This window comes from Spermophilus citellus (assembly GCF_964194105.1).
Source record: "Spermophilus citellus genome assembly, chromosome: X".
NCBI classification, from domain to species: domain Eukaryota; kingdom Metazoa; phylum Chordata; class Mammalia; order Rodentia; family Sciuridae; genus Spermophilus; species Spermophilus citellus.
This window is the reverse complement of record NC_138190.1, coordinates 45,103,286-45,124,357: the sequence shown is the minus strand read 5'-3', so window position 1 is coordinate 45,124,357 and position 21,072 is coordinate 45,103,286. Positions and strand designations below refer to the sequence as shown.

The 21,072-nt window shown below is 46.2% G+C and overlaps 1 protein-coding gene across 4 annotated transcripts in view; it reads left to right on the top strand.

Moving 5' to 3' along the window:
• The first annotated feature begins 15,660 nt into the window (after nucleotides 1-15,660).
• IQSEC2 (IQ motif and Sec7 domain ArfGEF 2) overlaps nucleotides 15,661-21,072 on the top strand; it is an 83,338-nt gene continuing 77,926 nt past the window's right edge. For 2 of the 4 annotated variants that reach the window (XM_081276954.1, XM_081276953.1), the window contains exon 1: nucleotides 15,661-16,625. In XM_081276954.1, the coding sequence (XP_081133080.1) occupies nucleotides 15,919-16,625 (707 nt within the window). In that variant the 5' untranslated portion in view covers nucleotides 15,661-15,918. The remainder of the gene's footprint in view (nucleotides 16,626-21,072) is intronic. The other 2 variants (XM_081276957.1, XM_081276958.1) reach the window with 2 other exon arrangements.

Here is a 21,072-nt window from a genome sequence, read left to right as displayed (position 1 = left end):
CTCTCTTTTCTGTCACAAAGAGCTTGACAATGTTGTTTGCACTTCTGTCCATGCTTCCTCACCTCTCCTTCACTTTTTCATCTTCTCCTGTCACCCCCTTAACCCATCATATTTCGACTTCCACTCCTTACTTTCTAACCCATTGTAATTTACCATCCACTCCTGCTACTCCATGGAAACTGCTTTCTGCAATAGTACAAGTGGTCTTGTTGCTAAATCTGGTGGATGGTTTTCAGGCCTTGTTTTGTGTCATGTTTGGCACTGTGGACCACTTTCTCCACTTGGTACATAATTTGCCCTTGGCAATTATATTCACACTCTTAGATTTACTCTTTGCTCATTGATCCTTACTTCTCAGATACTTTTATGGGATGCTCTTCCTCTGCCCTTTTCTTAAATGTTTTTGTTTATTAAGGCTATGTTCAAGCCCTTTTTGCTTCTCATACTCATGGAAATAAAGGCCAACCATATGAGCAAAGCCAAGCCTAATTTCTTTAAAGCTTGCTATAGCAAGGAAACCAGCCACCATCACTTGTATTTTGGCAGAGACTCAAAGGAGGCAGAGTGGTGGGAAAGCTTTAGTGGGACAGCTTCAGGTATGCCCTGTTTGGAGATTATTTGTCAGTTAAGTAGAAGAAGGGCATCTTGTGTAATTTGTGAGGAGGGCATATTTGTCTTTCTTGGTCCTAAGTTGGAAACAGGGGCAAAAGTTCCAGAAGCTGTTATTCATCAAGTCCTGGTCATTTGGGATTGATTGTTTCAGATGTTACTAATTAGCTTCTTGAGTCAGCACTAGAGGTAGCAATCTGACTTCCTGCAAGTCTCATGTATAATAGGCTGGTTTGCTGGCCTGCTTATCATGGATAAAGGGTAGAATTCCCGGACAGGTTGCTGCAAGTTGTGGGTCAGAATTCTATATATGGTGTGGCCATTTTTCTTTTGTATATTTAGTCTCTCACTCTCTACAGTTTGGATGGGCTATCTCATCCATTCTATGTATATAGTAACCGTCTAAATGCTGACAGCTCCCAACTCTACAGCTCCAGCATACATTTCTTTCCTGAGCACAAGATCCATGTATCCAACTGCTTCCTGTGTATTGCTCTCTAGCTTTTGCCTGATTTTTCCCACTGAACATCCCACAGATGCTTAAAGCTCAGCAGGTCCTTCAGTATTTTCCCCCCAGAAATTTATTTCTCTTTGGGTGTTCTTCTCAGTTAATGGTTCTGTCATTCACCCAGCAACCTTAGCCATAAACCAGGCTTCCTTTTGACTCACTGAATACAATCCATTTGCTGATCATGTTTATTTTTTTAAATTTCCTAAATATTATCTAATTCAGAGATTCTATACAGAGTTCATGGACCCTGGAAGCTTTCAGAGCATACAGAATATACTGAATTGTAGGCAAAATTGGGTATATGTGTATTAGCACTTTTCTGGGGAAATGAAAGCCAAGTCTTCATCACATTCTCAGACAGGTCTGTGACTCAACAAAAAGTTAAGAACCATTTCTCTAAATCCATCCATTTTTCTTCATCCACCCTCCCACACTGACCAGATGTAGTCACTACATGGACTATTTCTTCCTATAGCAGCCTCTCTGCTCTCTTAGAACTGCAATTCAGGAAGAAATTTGCTGAGGCCATGGACCAAAGCTAGCAGTGGTATGTGTATTCTGCCCCAGGGGGCTCTGCTGTGCCATTTTGTCCTGTTCCCTTCTCCATTTTCTACCAACAGATCATGTGTTCTATTTTCCTTTCCCTCTCCTCTCCCCCCTCTCTTCATCTTCTCTTCTCTTTCATTCATTTTCTTTCCTTTCCTCTTTCCCTTACTCAACATCTCTGTTATGCTTCATTTATGCACTAATTATAGGGTAATCAGATTGTTGATACACAAAGCTTGAAGCCTCTTAAAACCAAGACTTAAGGCAGCACTCATCCTACTAATTGGCTCTCATTTACAGTGTCCCCAACACCCTCCCTGTAGAAGATGAAAGGAGAGTGAGGGGCCTGAACTTGGAGGTGTGGTGTCAGTAAGTAGGGAGACCCAGTCTCAAGAAAGCTGTAGTAGGTTAGGACACATATATGGAGCAGGTCAAAGATCCACTAATCTTTGATTGAAACTTAAAGTTTGAAAGAAATTTCTAATTTTCTAGACTGATCTTCCTCCCATCTCTTACAGTCCTTTGTTGCTTTATTGTCCACAACTCATATTTCCAACAAGTTCTATTGTTTTTTTTCTCAAAATATATTCTATTCTGTCCTATCGACAATGTGAACATTCTTTAACATCACACTCCTTTATGTTTTGTGGCTTTATGGAACCATACTTGACTTGAAATCAGGTACCTTGAATCCTCCAATTTCGTTCTCCAGTGTTGTTTTGCTTGTTAGGTCTTTTGCCTTACGTATAAACTTTAGAATCATATTGTCTATGTCCAAAATATGGCTTTCTGAGAATTTGATTGAAATATGTTGAATCTATAAATTGGGAAGGATTGATATCCTAATAATATCAGGTTTTCTTCTATGAACATGGAATATCTCTCTATTTAGATCTTATTTGATTTTATCAGTTTTTTTTTGTTTTATACCCTCAGATATTATACATATTTTGTTATATTTGTAACTAAGTATTTCATTGCTGCTATTTAAAAGTCTTTCTTAAACTTTTAAGATTCTGTCTATTGCCAATATACAGGAAAACAAATTGATTTTTGTATGTTTACCTTATATTCTGTGACATTGCTGTACTTACCTATTAGTTCCAGGAGATTTGATTTTGTTTTGCTGTAGATTGTTTTGAATTTTCTTTTTTTAAATATTTTTTTTAGTTTTAGGTGGACACAATATCTTTATTTCATTTTTTATGTGGTGCTGAGAATCGAACCCAGTGCCTCACTCATGCTAGCTAGGTGAGTGTGCTACCACTTGAGCCACATCCCCAGCCCTTGAATTTTCTATAATTGCATTGTTCAGGTAAAAATATATTCCAAATTTGCCCACTTATCTTTCTCTGTCATCACTATTCTAGCCCAAGCTATCATGGTCTCCAATTTGGACTGCCTAACTAGTTTTTTACCTAGTCTCCTAGCTGCTCTCCCTGTCTCCAGTTTTGCTCCCACTGTAATCCATTTTCATACATCAGAGTAAGCTTTGAAGAACATAACTCAGATCATGTCACTCCCAGCTCAAAACTCTCAGATGGTTTTCATTGTACCTGAAATAAACATCTTTACAGCTTTACACAGTCTTATTCCAAAACTTCTTTCCTATCACATCTAGAACTAGTCTTTCCTTTTGCTTCTCCAGTTGGATTTCTTTCTGAAGTCCCTTGAATACACTCAGTTCCTTCCCACCCGACGGCCTTTGTCCTTGTGTCTCACTCTGCCTGGGATGCCATGCCTGTGGATCTTTATGAAATGATTGCCTTCTTATCATTAAAGCTTACCTCAACTTTCATAACTGTGAAGATTCCTTCCCTGACTAATGTATTTAATCTTGTTTCCAAGCTCACTTTGTACTATTAAATATTCATTCTCATAACACTTTTGACTTTTTGAAATTATTAATCATGTATTTGTATGATTGTTTGTGTTTGTCATCCTCCCTCGAAAATGTGAACTCCTTGGGGCTGGGGGTGTGGCTCAAGTGGTAGCGCGCTTGCCTAGCATGCATGAGGCACTAAGTTCGATTCTCAGCACCACATAAAAATAAAATAAAGATATTGTGTCCACCTAAAACTAAAAAAAAAAATATTTTTTTAAAAATGTGAACTCCAGAAGAGCAGGAACTCTCTTTTTTTTTTCCTTCAGAGGAAAAAAAGTAACATTTATTCCTAACCTCATCACTTAGAGACAACAGTTTGAACAACTCAAGGTTTATCTGTTATGTAGTTTCCACAAATTTAGACCAAACTGTAAACACTGTTTTTTAACCCATTTTTTCACCCATTTTTCATTTGCCCATATATCTAGATTTATTATCAGTCTTCTATAATATCGCTTCAGATGGTTACAAAGCATTACACCATATATAGAAACTACAAAGTATTTAACTGGTCCCTTATTGGTAAATAATCAATTGCCAAGCATAAATTTTCTTTACCACTAAATGGCCAGCACCTGGAACAGTGACTGGACCCTAAGTTTTTAATGAATGGCTGCATTTGGGCTTGAACATTCACAGTAACTTGGAGCTGACTACTTTGGTCCATGAGGAAGCCAATGGCTCTTTGGGTAGTTTTGTGTGATAGAAATTTTACCATTCTTTTGAGATAATGCTGAATTCTTGACCATATAAGCAGAAGGGGAAAATGTATAATCATTAGAAAAGATGATGAGGAAGCATTTGATGAAACTTAGCCAGTATTCACGATGAAGTTCTTAGCATACTAGGAGTAAGAGGAAACTTCCTTAACCTGATAAAGAATATCCTCCAAAATCCTACAACAAACACTATACATAGTGGTAAAATATTGCAATTCTTTCTCTTTTACCGAAACAAGATGCCCATGTCATCTCTTTTGTTTGGTATTGAACTGGAGATCCTGCACAGTAAGACAAGGAGATGAAATAACAGAAATAAACATTTGGAAAGAAGAAACAAAACTGTCATTTAAATCTACTTTCTTATCTTTCACTCACTCCTCCTCCTTCTGTTTTCTGGAGGCCCACAGAACAAAGCTGTCCCCTTTTCTGCATAATAGTCCCAGTTCTACTCCCCTCTTTGGGCCTTAATCACCTCCTCTGAAAAAGGAAATTTGTGGTTCTATCTTCTTGTGCTTCTTTGAGTTCATAGTCTCCTTCCTACAGGCTAAACATTTCCATTTTCCTCAATGGTTCCTAATAGGGATGATTTCCAGATCCTTCCTTTCCTAGCAACACTCTCAATTTTAGTTTTTTTTTTTTTTGTTGTTGTTGTTGTTGTTGATGTTGTTGTTTTTCAGTAATATGGTGCCCCGAACTGGGGCAGAAGGTGATGACAGGCAAGGGCTCAGAATGGTGGAAGTGGAGGGAATTCGACTGAAAATAGAACTTAAAAATAATGGAGAGAGGAGGCAGAGGAGGAGAGCTGGAATGAGGGAGAAGAAGCCGGGAACAACATCTGAGGAAAAAGTGGCCTGGCTGGTGAGCTTGTGAGAGGTGCCCCATCTCCCTGACTTATTTCCCTGGAAGGGAAGAAAGGTCTCCTGCATGGTTTGTGGGTACAGTGATGGGTACAGAAACTGTGGCAGGCCACAAGCATTTGGTGCTTTGCCAGTCCGCCCTTCCAGTTTTCTTGCCCCTGGTCTTCAGGACCCTCCCTCTCATAGGTGGAGTAGGGGTAGAGGCAGGGGACATTGACAAAAGTCAGATCAGGATGGGAAGCGAAGCTGAACAGATCCAGGTCCCTGTCCAGGAGGCAGGAGCAGCCGCCACAGTGGGAGGGAGCAGCAAGCCAACAGCTGAGTGAGACAAGGCCTGGGTTATTTTTTTTCCAGTTTGTTGGCATGTGGGTGGATTTTTCTCCTTTTTCTTCTCTCCTGCTCTCTGCCGTTTCCACAGAGATGTGGGAGTTTGCAAATTTGTCTCAGTGGAGGGGAGAGGCAAGAGCTGATTTGGGGGGTCCTTGTCAGGGACCAGGGGAGCAGAGAAGGACACTGCTATTTTGGCAGCAGGGAAACTAGGACCCATTTCCCTGGGGCAAGGAAGGCATTCATATTCTGCCTTTCCTCTAGCAGCTACAGGTTTGCCTTCTCACCTCCTCTGGCTCTTGGCTCTCAAATCCATCCCACCTGGTGATTGCATAGGCTTCACTTCACTTCTCTTCTCGCTCTGCAGTGCCAGATGCCCTTTTCTCAAGGCTCTGGACAAACTAGGGGCACACTTGAAACTCTCCTAAGCAAAGGCTGCTCTCCTTCCCAGTATCTCTGGTGATGGGGGTTGGGGAGGCCGGGGAGCATCTTTTTTTCCCCAATATACATTTTTTAAAAAAGTTTTGTAGTTGTAGATGGACAGCATGCCTTTATTTTATTTATTTATTTTTATGTGGTGCTGAGGATTGAATGCAGTGCTTCGCACGTGCAAGGCAAGCACTCTGCCACTGAGCTACAGCCCCAGCTCCCCCATACACATTTAAATGATTAAAAAAAAAAGGTACCTGGTCGGTTGTGGTGGCACACGTCTTCTTAGAAGGCTAAGGCAGGAAGATTGCAAGTTCGAAGGCAGCCTGGGCAACTTAGTGTGACCCTGTCTCAAAACAAACAAACAAACAAACAAACAAAAGGGTCTGGAATTGCAGCTCAGTGCTAGAGGAACTCAGGTTCAATCAATCCCTAGTACCCAAAAGAAACAAACAAAAACCAAAAGCAGTACCTGTAGCACATACTAAGTGCCAAATAAGTCTTTCAAGCTTTCAGAGGGGAAAGCTTTCCGAAAGGCTGAAGAGGTGTGTAGTTTAGGGACTGGCTTCTGGAGGATGTGAGACCTCAACAAACTGACAAAGGAGCTGAGAACATGCCAGGTAGGGGCAAGGATCACCAGCCTGTGGGTCCAGACACCTAGATGCTGATACTGGTTCTGCCATTCATTGGTAATTTGATGCTGAACAAGGAAGTTCTTTCCCTTCTCTTGAGGTTTGTTTCCTTGTCTGGAAAATGGGTCGGATCTCTAAAGCTCTATGGATCTATACAAATTTAATGCTGATTCCCAGTCTTGGGAGTTATGAGCCATCTAATGTGATGATGTTTATGCAGAATGCATTGCACACCATCAAGGGGGTAGGATGACCAACTGTCCCGGTTTGCCTAGGACTCAGAGGTTTTCTGGGATGTAAAAACAATGTACTAAAACAATCCTGGGCAAACTGGGACAGTTGGTCACCCTAACAAGGACTACATTCACTAATAATAATAATTATTATTATTATTATCATCATTATTATTATCATCATCTCTATTACCACTAGAGGGCAACACTCGCTCATGCCTGGGAGTAGGTCTTACCCCACCCAAAAGGTACAGAATGACGGGTGATTCCAGGACCAATGGATCCTCCCAGTCTTTCTCCTGGAGAGAGAATGCTGAGGAAGACAGAGATCTGAATCCCAGGAGCTTCCTTTCAGCTCTGCCAGCCCCCTGTGATCTGACTGCCAATTGTGCCTGAATCCCGACCGGCACACAGGTGCCGGGTCTGTCCCACTGTGGCAGAACAGCCTGCTTCTCAGGGAACTGGGGAAATAGAGAGATGCTGACAATTAGCTTTGGTTTGTCTGAACACAGGGACACTTTCACCTGGTTGTGAGTTCTCCCTATGCCTTGGCTGACTGGCAACATACACATTCCGCAAGAGCAGCTCCATTGATCCAAGAGCTGGCTTCCTCCTTCCGAAAGAATTGATTTCTGTATTACCTTCTACCTCTTATCCCACTGAATTGTAGTTATGATTTATCTATCTATATACCCCATTAAGTTGTTGATTCAGGCATTCAACAAACACAAATTGCTTATTGCTTACCTACCACGTATCAGGCTTTTTGCCAGACTTGTGTACAGTGGGGAACACAACAGACAGAATATCTGCCCTTGAAGAACTAACAGTCCAATGAGGGAGGCAGGAGGTAAACAAACAAAGAACTGCACGAATCAATATGTAATTACAAACTTGCTAAGTTCTGGGAAGGAGAGGACTTACTGAGCATGTGTCAGAGGGATCTGTGTAGTCTGGGAGTGAGAGAAGTTTCAGCTGATGAACTGACATTTGAACTGAGATCTGAAGGATAAACAGGCCAAGGCAGCAGGGCGAGCTTTCCCTGACAAAAGAACAGCAGGTGTGCAGAGTCTGAGCCTAGATGGGGTGTGGTGGGGGGGATGAATGTTTGCTCCTTGAGGGCAGGCGGCAGCCTCTTTCTTGTTCATCTATTGCTGTGGCTCCAGGCCTGTGACACAGAGTTGTGAAAAAAAATGTTTCTGTTATGGAAAGCATCATAGATTGGGTGTCAAAAGGCCTAGCTTCGGGCTGGGGATGTGGCTCAAGCGGTAGCGCGCCTGCCTGGCATGCGTGCAACCCGGTTCGATCCTCAGCACCACATACCAACAAAGATGTTGTGTCCGCCGAGAAGTAAAAAATAAATATTAAAAATTCTCTCTCTCTCTCTCTCTCTCTCTCTCTCTCTCTCTCTCTCTCTCTCTCTCTCTCTCCTCTCTCACTCTCTCTAAAAAAAAAAAATTAAAAAAAAAAAAAAGGCCTAGCTTCAAGTACCAACCCTTCTGGGCAATTTGATTCAATTCAGTTTCTTCTTACTATGTACCCCACTAGGTGCCAGGAGGCAGGGTCAAGCCCATTTAGGGAACTGAAAAGTAAACAAAATTGTCTCTGCCTTTAAGCAGCTCATGGTGAGGTAAAGTAGCCAACAGGTAGACTGGTCTCTCTGAACCTCTTTTTTTTTTCAGGCTCTAAAACGAGGGGTTTGGATTACATACTCTTTAAGGTCCCTTTCAGCTCTGATGGTCTTGACCTGTTCTTCTTTGAATAACAGCCAGTAAGATTGTGGTGGGGAGAAATAGAACAGACTTTTCGATTTCTCATGCCCTTATAGGAGTCACGTGGGATAGGGCTGGAGCAGTGCAGGCTTGGTTCTGTTTATGGACCAACCATTTTTCCATTTATGAGTGTCTCTGGAGTAGTCAAGGCTCACTGCTTTTGGCTGGAATGTTCCAGCATTTGATAAATCTTTTTCTTTCCTGTTCCCCCTCCACACTTCCCCGCTCCCATCCAGTTTTCTTTTCTACATCCAGGACTGTGTTTTCAATATATCGGTACTGAGAAGAGTCTTTAAAAATTAACCCCTCCAACCAGTTTTTCCATTCCCTATGCAACAGATCCTCCAAATGAAGCCACACAGCCACTATTTGGAGACCTCCACTGATATGCTCTGTTCACTAAACTTCGCCTATGATAGTTTTCTTCCCTGGGATCTGTCGCCCTGTAATTTTCACCCATTGCTTCTGGCTGTGCCCTTTGGAGCTAAGCAGAATAATTCCACTGCATTGCCCCCCCCCCCACAGCTTATTGGATATTTGAAGACAGTAATCATGTCCTCATAAGCCTGTCCTCCTCTAGGCCAAATATCATCTGTTCCTTCAAATGTTCTTCATTGTTTCAAATCCCTTTAGCATCTGTAAATATAGTTTAGTTTATGTAAGATTTATATCTCGCCTACTTTAAAGAGGATATTAGGCGACTCGTCAGTTTATAACACGAAAGACAGACAATTAGGGATAAAATGTGGAAGAAAACAGAACAGAGACCATGTAAAGGAAATACAAATAGATGTTGCCAGGTACCTAAAATGAACTGGATTATAATTGGACTCTGAATTTGGCTCAAAGTTTTATGGCAGCTAGGACAAAATTGGAAACACGTTGGGTTATGTGGTTTTGTGTTCTGACAGGATCAAGCTTACAAATCATCTTCAGAGAGAAAATTTCTCCTAAAACAAAACTCCAGATTAACCTATTAGGATTGCTTTCTGTGCAGCTGTTGGAGGCTGACAGGTACTTTGGTTACATCTCATACCATCCCCCACTAGGGGGAAGGGGCCTGGAAGGATAATTAATTAATTAGCCAAATGCTGTCTCAGTTTTAAGCACCGCTGTCTCTGCCGGAATCCCCGAGAGAAGTGTGTCTTCTTTTTTCCTTCTATGTTCCTCAAAGATAGTCACTTTTCTACCTTTCTGCCCTCTAAAATCTACAATCTTAAGGCTCTTTGGAACACCAGACTCCGGAAATAGCCCATGAGAAGACCTGTATCCTGGTGGTACTGACCATAGCAATTAAGTGCTGATCACTTCTCTCTGGCTCTCAGTGTTCTCAACTGGAAAATGAGTTTATCTCTGAGATCCCTTCGGCTCTGATATTATTTCTAAACCCTCTAGGGTAAAGACTGGTGGGATTTTTTTTTCCTTAGGGTGCTGAGAAGCAAACCCAGGGCCTCACACATTGCTAAGCACATGCTCTACTGAGATTCACCACCTGAGTTTTGTTTTTAATTTCAATTTTCCCATCTCGTGCTTGGCAGCTAACAAGTATAGGAGAAGGTCTGCTCATAGATAGAACTGTGAGAATCCAGTAGGCAAACCCAATTTGAACAGATGCCACCGTTGGATCTGAGGAAAATGTTTCATGGCTCTTGGTATCCTGACGAATTCTTGTTGACTGGATACTGGCAGTGGTGAGATGTGGATTTTAGGGCTCTTTCCTACTCTAGCTTCACATTCCTTGGCAGAACTGGTCCCAGGGTAAGGGGAATTTGAGCAATCACACTGAAGACTAAGGCTCTGGGAAATGACTATGGGAGGCAGCAGACAGGAAAGGAAGGTAGTGCTATAGTTTCTGCTGAGCAACCACAATGAACCAATACTAAAGTCATTCTGTGGTGTGAAATATTCAGTGCACACAATATACCTGTGGGCACCTCCCCACCTGCTATGTCACTCCTTTGCTTAAAAATCTTCTGTGACTTTTCATTGCCTATGAGAAAAGATTTCCCTTCAAGTTACAATAGGAACCCAGAACACAATCATATATGATATATGCTTGTGGCTCTCTGCTGGGAGACTGGGAGCTCCCTGAGGGGCTAGGCTATGTACTTGATTCACCCAGGGCTCTCCTTCATCGTTCACTTGTCTTTCTCTTTATCTATCTATCTCCCTCCCTCCCTCCCTCCCTTTCTCTCTCTCTCTCTCTCTCTCTCTCTCTCTCTCTCTCTCTCTCTCTCTTTTTTCTTCCTTTCTTCCTCTCTCTCTCCCTCTCTCTTTTTTTTCTTTTCTTTCCTTCTTTCTCTCTCTATTTCTTTCTTGGGATTGAACTCAGGGGCACTTGCCCACTGAACCACATCCCCAGCCCTATTTTGTATTTTTTTAGGGACAGGGTCTCACTGAGTTGCTTAGTGGCTTGCCATTGCTGAGGCTGGCTTTGAACTCACAATCCTCCTGCCTCAGCCTCTTGAGCCACTGGGATTACAGGTGAACCATGCCTGGCTACCTTGTCTTTCTTTTGAGCACTATCACCATCTGTATTAGTCTTCTAGGGCTGTCATAACAAAGTATCACAAACTGGGTGCTGCCAACAAAAATCAATTGCAGGTCATGGTGGCACATAACCCCCCAGAGGTTCTGGGGGCTGAGAAGGAAGATCACAAGTTGAAGGCCAGCCTCAGCAACTTAATGAAGCCCTAAGCAACTTAGCGAGATCCTGTCTCAAAAAATTTTTAAAAGAACTGAGGATGTGGCTCAGTGTTTAAGTGCCCCTGTGTTCAATCCTTGGTACCAAAGAAAAAAGGAAGGAAGGAAGGAAGGACAGAAGGAAGGAGGGAAGATAGATATGATTCTCTCATAGTCCTAAGGAATAGGAGTCTAAAATCAAGATGTCACCTGGGCCATGCTTCCTCTGCAGCCTCGAGGGAAGAATTCTTCTTTGCCTCATCCATCTTCTGGTGGCTGCTGTAATTCTTGGCGTTGCTTGTCTTATTACTCCACTTTCTGCCTCCATCTTCACATGGCATTCCTCTCACACATGTGTTTCCATGTCCAACATTCCCTCCTCTTTGAGGACAACAGTCATTGGATTAGGACCCACACTAATCCAGTATGACCTCAACTTGATTATATCTGCAAAGACTCTTATTTCCAAATAAGGTCATACTCTGAGGTTTTTTTTTTTTTTTTTTTTTTTTTTTTTAGTGGATACAGATTTTGGAGGGACACTGTTCCTTGTCTTTCTCCCCTTTAGAATGTCAGCCCTATAAGGCTAGGGATTGTTTGGTTTGTTGCTATACCCTCATTATTTAGAGAAATGCCTAACAGATAGTGGATACTCAATAAATATTTTGTGAATGAAGTTTAGTACCCATCTGCCTCCATTCCCAGAGGGAATCTGAATGATTAGAAGCAGGGATGAGGTCAAGAATGCAAGAACAGGAATAATGCTTTGCAAATGTTTGCTGGATGAATATAAATATTGACTGTCTATACTACTTTAACATTTACAGAGTACCTATTTTGTACAAGTTACCAGGAGAAGATACAAAGAAGTGAGAAAGAAGCAGACAAATATCCTGATTATACCTCCATGTGACAGTAGGCAACACCCTCAAACTAAGTGATTAAGTGATTTCATATATGTAAAATACTTAGCATAGGGCCTGGCACATGGTAACCACCATAGAAGTGCTAGCTATTATTATCATAGTAGTTGTTATGTGCTAGCTCTCTGCAAAGTGTTAAAAAAAACAGCTTTATTGAGATATACTTCATGTGCCACAAAATCCACCCTTTAGAGGATATGAGTCAGTAGTTTATAGTGTATTAGCATGGTTGTGCAACCACTACCATAGTCTAATCTTAGAACATTTTCACCCCTCTCCAAAAAAGCCCCATACCGATTAGCAGTCAGCCCCAGCCCCACTACTCATGCCCTAGCCCTTGACAACCATTACTCTAATCTCTATACCTATAATTTATTTATTCTGGAATTTCATATAAAAGGAATCATACAATATGTGGCCTTTTGTAACTAGCTTCTCTCCTTAACATGTTGTCAAGATTTATCATATTTTAGCATGTATTGGTACTTCATTCCTTTTTTAAATTTTTTTAGTTGTAGGTGAACACAATATATTTCATTTAATTATTTTTATGTGGTGCTGAGGATCTAACCAAGTGCCTCACAAATGCAAGGCAAGTGCTCTACCAATGAGCTACAACCCCAGCCCCTTCATTCCTTTTTAATGACTGGATAATATTCCATTGTGTGGCCATACCACATTTTGCATATCCATTCATCAGTTGAACATTGGTTGTTTCAACCTTTTGACTATCACTTTTATTATTATTCATAAAGTTGCTATGAACACTCATGTACAAATTTTTGTGTCGATGTATATTTTCATTTCTCTTGGAGAGATGCCTAGGAGTGGAATTGCTGGGTCATATGTGTAACTCTATGTTTAACATTTTGAGGAACTGCCAAACTGCTTTGCAAAGTGACTGTACCGTTTTTACATTCCTGCCTGTAACAAATGAGGATTCCTATTTCTCCACATGCTTGCTAACACTTCCCATTGTCTATCCTTTCAGTTTTAGCTATCACAGTCCATATGAAATGGAATCTCATTTTATGTGTTTAAGGAATTTATGTTTATTTTCCATTAACCTTGTGTCCATTTTCTGTTCAAGAGCCTGCAGAAGGACACCATTAGACCACTCAGTGGTTGTTCCTATCCAGTCAGGGGTCTGAGAAGTGGGAGCTGCAGCCCAGTCTTCCTTCAGTGGCAGGCTGAGCACACCAAGCTATTGGAGAGAACTACTGAATAGGCACAGAGGGACTTGCATGCCTTCAGACCAGTCTGCACCTTGGGTTGAATAGCAGGAAACTCAGCAGCTGGAGAAGTTCATTGACCCTGAACTTCCTGCCTTGGTCTTTGCCTTTTCAGCAGCAGCCTGCTTTTCTTTTTCAATTTCCTCATGATCTCTGTAGAAGTAGAGATCAGGCATGACCTCCTATGAGTATTCACAGGAGCTGGTGTCACACATGCACAGAACTTCCCAGGCCAATATCCACCACATTGGACCCACTGAGTGAGCCCCCTTGCAGTGCTGGGTGGCAAAGTCCATGTAGCACAGGGGAGAATCTGTGTTACATGGAGCCATGATAAGCAGGTTATCATAGGACTCTGTGAGAGGCTAGTAGTCAGCCCTGGGATCAGTGAGCACCAGCAGATGTGGCTCCCAGAAGGCTGCCTGAATCTGTTGAGTAAAAGTTCCAGAAGCCAAGTGCCCACCAATAGGAGTGGTGCCAATGGAAGTAGCAAGCTTCAATGCAGCCCATTGGCCAGTGTTTCTAGAGAAGAAAACACTGACATCAATTAAGTTTTCAGTAGTAACAATGGCAGAAGCTTCTCCCAGCTCCTTTTTTGATTTATGATGTAGATGTGGTCATTTTTCCTTTTGTAGATATATTGTTCCATGTGGAACGAAGTGAGTTACTGATGCAAGAAGCTCAAGGACATCCTCTTCCTCATGTGTAGGACATGAAGAGCTTTGGATATTGGGAAAGTTTCCCTTTAAGTTACAACAGGAACCCAGAACACTGCCTTATGGATATCATAGAAAGCTCATTGTGCTTTTGATTTGCATTTGCCTGATGAATAATAATGCTGAGCATCTTTTCATGTACTTATCGCCTATTTGTATATCTTCTTTGGAGAAATGTCTGTTCAAATTCTTTTGCCCATTTTTAAAAATTGGGTTGGCTTTTGTTGTAAGAGTTCTTTACATAGTTTACATACAAGTCCCTTATCAGATATATGATTTGCAAATAATTTCTCTCATTCTTTTCTGTGCAAGTTGTTTTTGAATGTGTTTTTTTTTTCTAAGACCACCTCTGCGAATTAAGTGTTTTGATAGGGAAATGGGAATTCAGAGAGGAAAAGATGGAATTTAAATCCAGTTTTGTCTAACTATAAAACTCATGTTTTCCCCTCTTATCTCAATGTCCTCACAAAGATAAATCAAGACATGTTTAAGGCTGTAAGGAGCTCAGTCTGGAAGAAGATATAAAGCCAAATTCCATTTGTCCCAAAAATGCCACAAGAGAGGGGCAGAGGAAGTGTAGTGGGAAGTCAAATGGTGGGGGGACTTCTTACTGGGGTAATAAGAGTTGGCTTCAGTAAAGTGGCATTTGAGTTAATTCTCGAAGGATGGGAGAATGGGATGGGTACAGTTTCATTGGATGGAGATGATGGAATGAATGAGGAGAGCATTTCCAAAGGAGAGCAGGAAAAGAGGGTTGAATGAATGGAGCTTTGATCCCAAGTTTAGCTTTGATGGGGAGTCCCAGGGCTTGTTGGAATGGAAAACCCTGGGACTTCCTTGGTTGAAGCCCCAGGGACTGGCTAAGATCTAGTTGGCTAGGACAGGGAATCTGGGCACTGGCTTAGATGGAATGTTTAGGGGCTGGCTGGAGTCAGGGGATGCCTGGGATGTGTGTGTGTATAGTTGGAGTTCCAGGTGTTTCCTGGGACTGAGGAAGCTTCATACTGACTGGGCTGGAGGGACATGGGCTGACTGGGATAGGAGGAGGGTCCAGACTAGGACTGGAGACCCAGAGACTATCCATGGTGGGGGCTGGACAGAGGTCTCCGGAGATAGGAGGTCCAGAGGTTGTCTAGGATGGGGTATCTGACATTGCTTCGGGCTGGCAGACCTACAGTACGGGAGAGAATCCCGTCGGTTGTCTGGACTTGGGGACTGCCTGGGATGGGTGTTTTCAGAATGGCTTGGATGAAGACCCTGGGCCTGGCGAACCCCAGAGAGATGTTGGAACCTGGTTATAAGGAGAGATTCTTTAGGCTGCATTTGTGAAGTGAGGACCCTGGGACTGGTGGGTGGAATGAAGAGCTCTCCTGCAGGATGTGATGGGGCTGGCCCCGGCCGGGCGCCGGTGCCTTGGGGCTGGTCCAGCTGCGGGTGCGGGTGGCGGCTGCAGGTGGGGCGCGCGGGGGCGGGCCGGGCGAGCAGGGTGGGGGCAGGGGCGGGGGGCGGGCCGGCGGCCGGGGCGGTCCCGCGCGGCCGCGCTGCGCAGTGACTCCGCAGCGGGCGGAGCGCCGTGGGCCGCGTCCTCCCGAGCCGTGGCGGTGGCGGTGGCGGCGGCGGTGGCGGCGGCGGCGGCGGCAGCGGCAGCCTCAGCTCCTGCTCCCCGTGCCGCCGGCCCCAGCGCTGTCTCCCGGGCCCCCCCGGGCCCCCGGGCCCTCAAGCCCGGTGCGCGCCCTCGCGTCCCGCCGGCCCCCTCCCCCGGCTGGGCCCGGGGGAGGGTGGCGCCGTGAGCGAGCGGGGACTGGGCTCTCCTGCCCCTTCCCCTGCCCCTGGGCCGCCAGGATGGAGGCGGGGTCGGGGCCCCCCGGCGGCCCGGGATCCGAGAGCCCCAATCGGGCGGTGGAGTACCTGCTGGAGCTGAACAACATCATAGAAAGCCAGCAGCAGCTGCTGGAGACCCAGCGGCGGCGCATCGAAGAGCTGGAGGGCCAGCTGGACCAGCTCACCCAGGAGAACCGCGACCTGAGGGAGGAGAGCCAGCTGCACCGCGGGGAGCTGCACCGGGACCCCCACAGCGCGCGGGACAGCCCCGGCCGAGAGAGCCAGTACCAGAACCTGCGCGAGACCCAGTTCCACCACCGCGAGCTGCGGGAGAGTCAGTTCCACCAGGCGGCTCGGGACGTGGGCTACCCGAACCGGGACGGCGCCTACCAGAACCGGGAGGCTGTGTATCGGGACAAGGAGCGGGACGCCTCCTATCCGCTCCAGGACACTACCGGTTACACAGCCCGTGAGCGCGACGTGGCCCAGTGCCACCTGCACCACGAGAACCCAGCCCTGGGTCGCGAGCGTGGCGGGCGGGAGGCCGGGCCAGCGCACCCGGGCCGCGAAAAGGAAGCCGGCTATTCCGCCACGGTGGGCGTGGGGCCGCGGCCACCGCGGGAGCGGGGCCAGCTGAGCCGTGGCGTATCAAGGAGCTCCAGCCCTGGCGCTGGCGGAGGCCACAGCACCAGTACCAGCACCAGCCCGGCTACAACCCTCCAGAGAAAGTAAGGAATGTGTTTGTACCCCCACTTCCCGCTCTTCCCCTGTTAGCTCCCTCTCCAACTTGTCCGGCTGATAAAGTAAGAAGCTGTGTCTGATTCCATGTCCTCTTCTCCTGTCCCAACCGGGTGAAGCCAGGTTCTCCTCGTCCAGCCAACACCCTTTCCCTGGCCAGGGCACATTGGGTTGGCCAGATGAGTGCAGGCATCTCTCTTCTCCCAGTACCGCTGCCAGTGAGGGACTAGAGCAGTCATCACCGCCCCCCCTCCACTTCTTCAACCCGTAGCTGCATCCTTGCCAGAGGATGGGTTTTCATTTATTTATTTATTTTGGCTGTGCTGCTTGGGGTTTTTATTGTCAGTGATGGTGTCAACTCAGAGCCTCGAGGGAGAGGAACCCCCTTCTTTTCTTTTTCTTTTTCTTTTTTCTTTTTTCTTTTTTTTTCCTTTTTTCGCCTGATCTTGTCTCCCCTGTTGGTCTCTGGCATCCGCTCCATCCTTTCCCAGAGAGGCAGGTGGGGACCAGAATGGCTGCTGGAAGCTGAGACATCCCTCTGAGGGGAACTGCAGCACATCCTGGCCAGGGGGGGAGCAAAGATGGGGGAGCAAAGATGGAGGCCAGGCCCTTGGCTAGTTCCTCAAAGTCCACCCCCTCTCCACCCTTCAAGAAAAACAACACCCATTTAAAGAGCCCTACCAGGAAGGGAAGCCTACAGATTTCCCCTCTGTTGGATCGGCTCCAGTTCCTGTGCTGGGGTCTGTGTGTCTATTTGGGACACCTTGGCAATATCTTCTGGGTTGGTGGGACATGGGCTGGGTCCACTTTTTCCATGTAGATCTCATCGTTTGCTGGTTGGGATAAACATATCAGGCTGAGAGTCAAGGGCATGCAGGCTCAGGGGGATGCCCTAAAGTCTCCCTTATTGCTTTTCTGCTGTATTGGAAAGAATACTGAATTGGGAGTTAGGAGACCTGAGTTACCCTTCCAGCTCTGCTATAGCTGTCTATAGATTGGCTTTGTGACCTTGACTGAGTCCCTTCTTCTCTCAGTTCATCAATTCCCCTATGTCTTTTTTAAAGGTGAGGTCTGCTGTGGATGCTTTTTAAGGACCCCTCCAGCTTAGATTCCATGGTTCTCTGACTAATCCAGCCACACTACAGAGCAAGCCTGAAGTCCTCTAGCGAATGGACAGGCTTCCCCCTCCTCTCACTGCTCAGCTGGTCCTACCATGTGCCACAACCAGTGGAGTGTCTCTTGGAGGCTGGGCTGGGGGTGGGGAAGCCTTCTGCCTCAGGAAATCTGCTGGGAGACAGCTCTCTGCAACTCCCCCGTGGTGAGGCAGCAGGCTGGGGTGCTGGGTTGAGATGGCTGGGCCCCAGGAGCAGCAGCTGCAGCGTGAGGGCTCGGCTGGGCTCCACTGCAGCGCACCCTCAGCTGAGTCTTGGTGTAGACTGCTCCAGGGTAGTCTGGGGGCCAGGGGAATAGGCTTGCCTGCCCAGGCAGAGCTACTGGGAGCCCAGTTGCAGAGGACTGACCATGTACACCATGGGGCACCACACTGGAAGAGAGATGCAGGGAGATCAGGGCCTGTTTAGGAGAGGGCTATGGTTGGGTGGGGGCATTGTGGTCCTGGAATCTGACTGCAGAAGACTTTTCTAGAGGGGGCAGGCTTGTGACAGAGGGAGCAGCTTCATTATGTATGGTTCCAGGGAGCAGAAGCAGGAACAGTGGGGACATTTGAGATAAAATCAGGAAGAACTTTACAACCTGGCCACTGGTGATGCAGTAGATTGCCTCAAGGCGTGGGGGTGGCAGCTGGCTGTACATGTCCAGCAGAGGCCTGGTGGGGATCCAGGAGAGCTGGAGAAAGTATAAGACCCAAATGGGGTATAAAGCCCAGTGAAATGATCTGGGTCTTCCTCAATTCCAGTATTCCATTGCCCTCACATTCTCTATCCTGCAGACACAGGTCTGAATCTCTTGGTTGGCTGGAAGCCCATTTGCTCTTGTGGCATCCTTGAGGGCTTGCCTCTTGTTCCATCTTTTTGTGTACCTTCCAGGTCACTCATTGCATATCCTTGTTTCACATTTCCTACTGGATTAATAAAGGGATTTAGATCATACTTTGAATTTCTCTCCTAACCACATATTAACTATTCACGCATCCTTGATTACCTCTTTTAGTCTTCACAACAAGTTTTGTGCAGTGATTATTAGCAATTCCATTTTAGAGATGGCAAAACTGAGGCTGCAATGTGAAGGAACCTTGTTCAAGGTTATGCTACTAGTTGCTAATGGAGCTGGGACTAGAACCCAAGTGTGTCTGTCTCCAAGGCACATTATTTGTTCATGAGTGTTCTCCAACCCCTGGGAGTGTCTTGGCCTTGGGTCCTGGACAGGTAGATACTGAACTGGGAGAGGCTAAAAGAGCCTTAGGTATCTGCAAGGTTTGAGTTGGAGGAGATGAGTCTGGGATGAGTGGGGGAGTTGACAGGGAGGAAGGAATATTGTTTCCCTCTTCTACTCTCCTCCCAGCAAGGCATTAGGAGTACCTGGCAGTGCAGTAGCCATTGGTGCCACTGCTGCTGCTGTTAAGTGACTCCCCTGCTAGGCCTTTTTGGGTTTGTAAGGAGTGGGTGAGAAGGCTGCTGCTGGAAGCGCGGGCAGGCAGGGTGGGAGTTCAGCAGCAGAGGCTGCAGCATTGGGGGAGGACAGGCAGAGCTGGGCGCTCCTGGTCCCCGGGCTCCCTCTGCTGGATGAAGAGGGGAGAACGGGGCCTTGGGCCAAGCTGCAGCTTGTTGGGGGCCACTCTGCCTAGGGATTTTCTTTAGCCCTCCCAATGACCCTGGGCATTTGTCACCGCAATCCACATGTTATAGCAGAAGAAACTGAGGGCTTCGAGAAGCAAAGCCCACTGAGGTCATGCTACTAATAAGACAGACTCCCGATCCTGTGGACTTTCATTTCCCTGCATTGGACATCAGCTGTCATTCCCGTCACCATCCATATCAGCCATCCAGGACTCCCACATCCTCCCACACTGTCACTTCTGGACAGGTTCCAGGATGCCAGTATCCCTTCTGCTGTGCTCTGGGTGTGGCCTTCCTAGTGCAGTATAGAGCTAGATGAGTCCCTGCATCCTTCTGGTCTCTGGTCCTCTGTTTGTGAGGGTTTTGTTGATTTGTCTAGTAGTTGTTGGTCTTAACTAATGCTCAGATCTTTTTACCTGGAATTGTCACCCCCACTCCACCATCCTGCCACTATCAGAGAAGAGCTCAGCTTTCCTTGTTGATCTGGCCTGGCCCCCTGCAGTTCTGGCACCTGGAATGATTTACAGGAATGCTCAGGGCCCCTTCTGAGGGGGCCACTGTGGAGTACCCCACGCTGAAGAGAGCTGTGTTTCCCACGCTTTTTGCATGGGCCCAGCTCTGGCTCTGCTGTAGGTGGCGGTAGGCTGTAGCTGGTATGGTGGTAACTCTCCATCCTCTTGTCCCCACCCACCTCACAAGCTGGCTCACATTTGGGGACAGCAGCCGGAGGGACCAACCTGGTGTTCTTGACAGCCAGGGCAATGCGTGGTCTACTGTTTGGCTGCCAGGCTGTCCTCCGCAGGCAGTGGGGTGCTGGTGTGCTCCCTGCAGGGACTGAGGCAACTGAGAGGAAGCAAGGGAGAGAGACAGCCCAAGGAGAGGCTCTGGAGAAGCCTGTCTCCTTTGGGGTCTTGGGTTCTTTTCTCAGGGGGGCTTCTCCCACCCCCTAACAGGGAAAACCATTTATATCCCCCCCACACACTGTGTTATGAGCATCATGCTCGTGTGGGAGGAAATGATAATGTTGAGTTTAATGAGAATTAGAGGAGTCTTGCTTTTCTGTCTAGATCTGGGGCAAGAATGGAGTTGTCATCCACAAATATTTCTTGGCTGTATGCACAGAACAGGAGGGGCCACCAGGCTGAGCAAAAACCACCATGCTTATGGCGCTTGAAGAGCCCCTCTCTCATTGGCCAGGGAAACAAGTCTGCAGGCCCAGTTCATGCCATAGAGATGGGGCTCAGGACCAAATGAGTAGCAAAGGTGGTGAGGAATGGAATTTCTCAAAGATGGAGGAATCAGGGAAGGCCAAGCCAAGGACCTAGGCAGTGGGGAAAGGGGCTCTGAAGAAGGGTGGGTGGTACCTGGTATCCGACGGGGGGGGGGGATTGTGAGGAAGACACCAGACTCAGGCTTGCCACCTGCTTTCTACCTTTTCTTCCTCTGTTATCCTGCCTACCATGGCCTCTGGGTTTGCTGGGAGCATAGTAAATGCCTGGAGCATGGCGAAGAGGCCACACAGGTACTGAATGAGTCTCAGCCTTCTGTATGACAGGTACTATACTATGTGGTTTTATATAATAATAGCTAACATTTTCTACTGTACTTACTGTGTGCCAGGTCCTGTTTGTTTTAAACACTT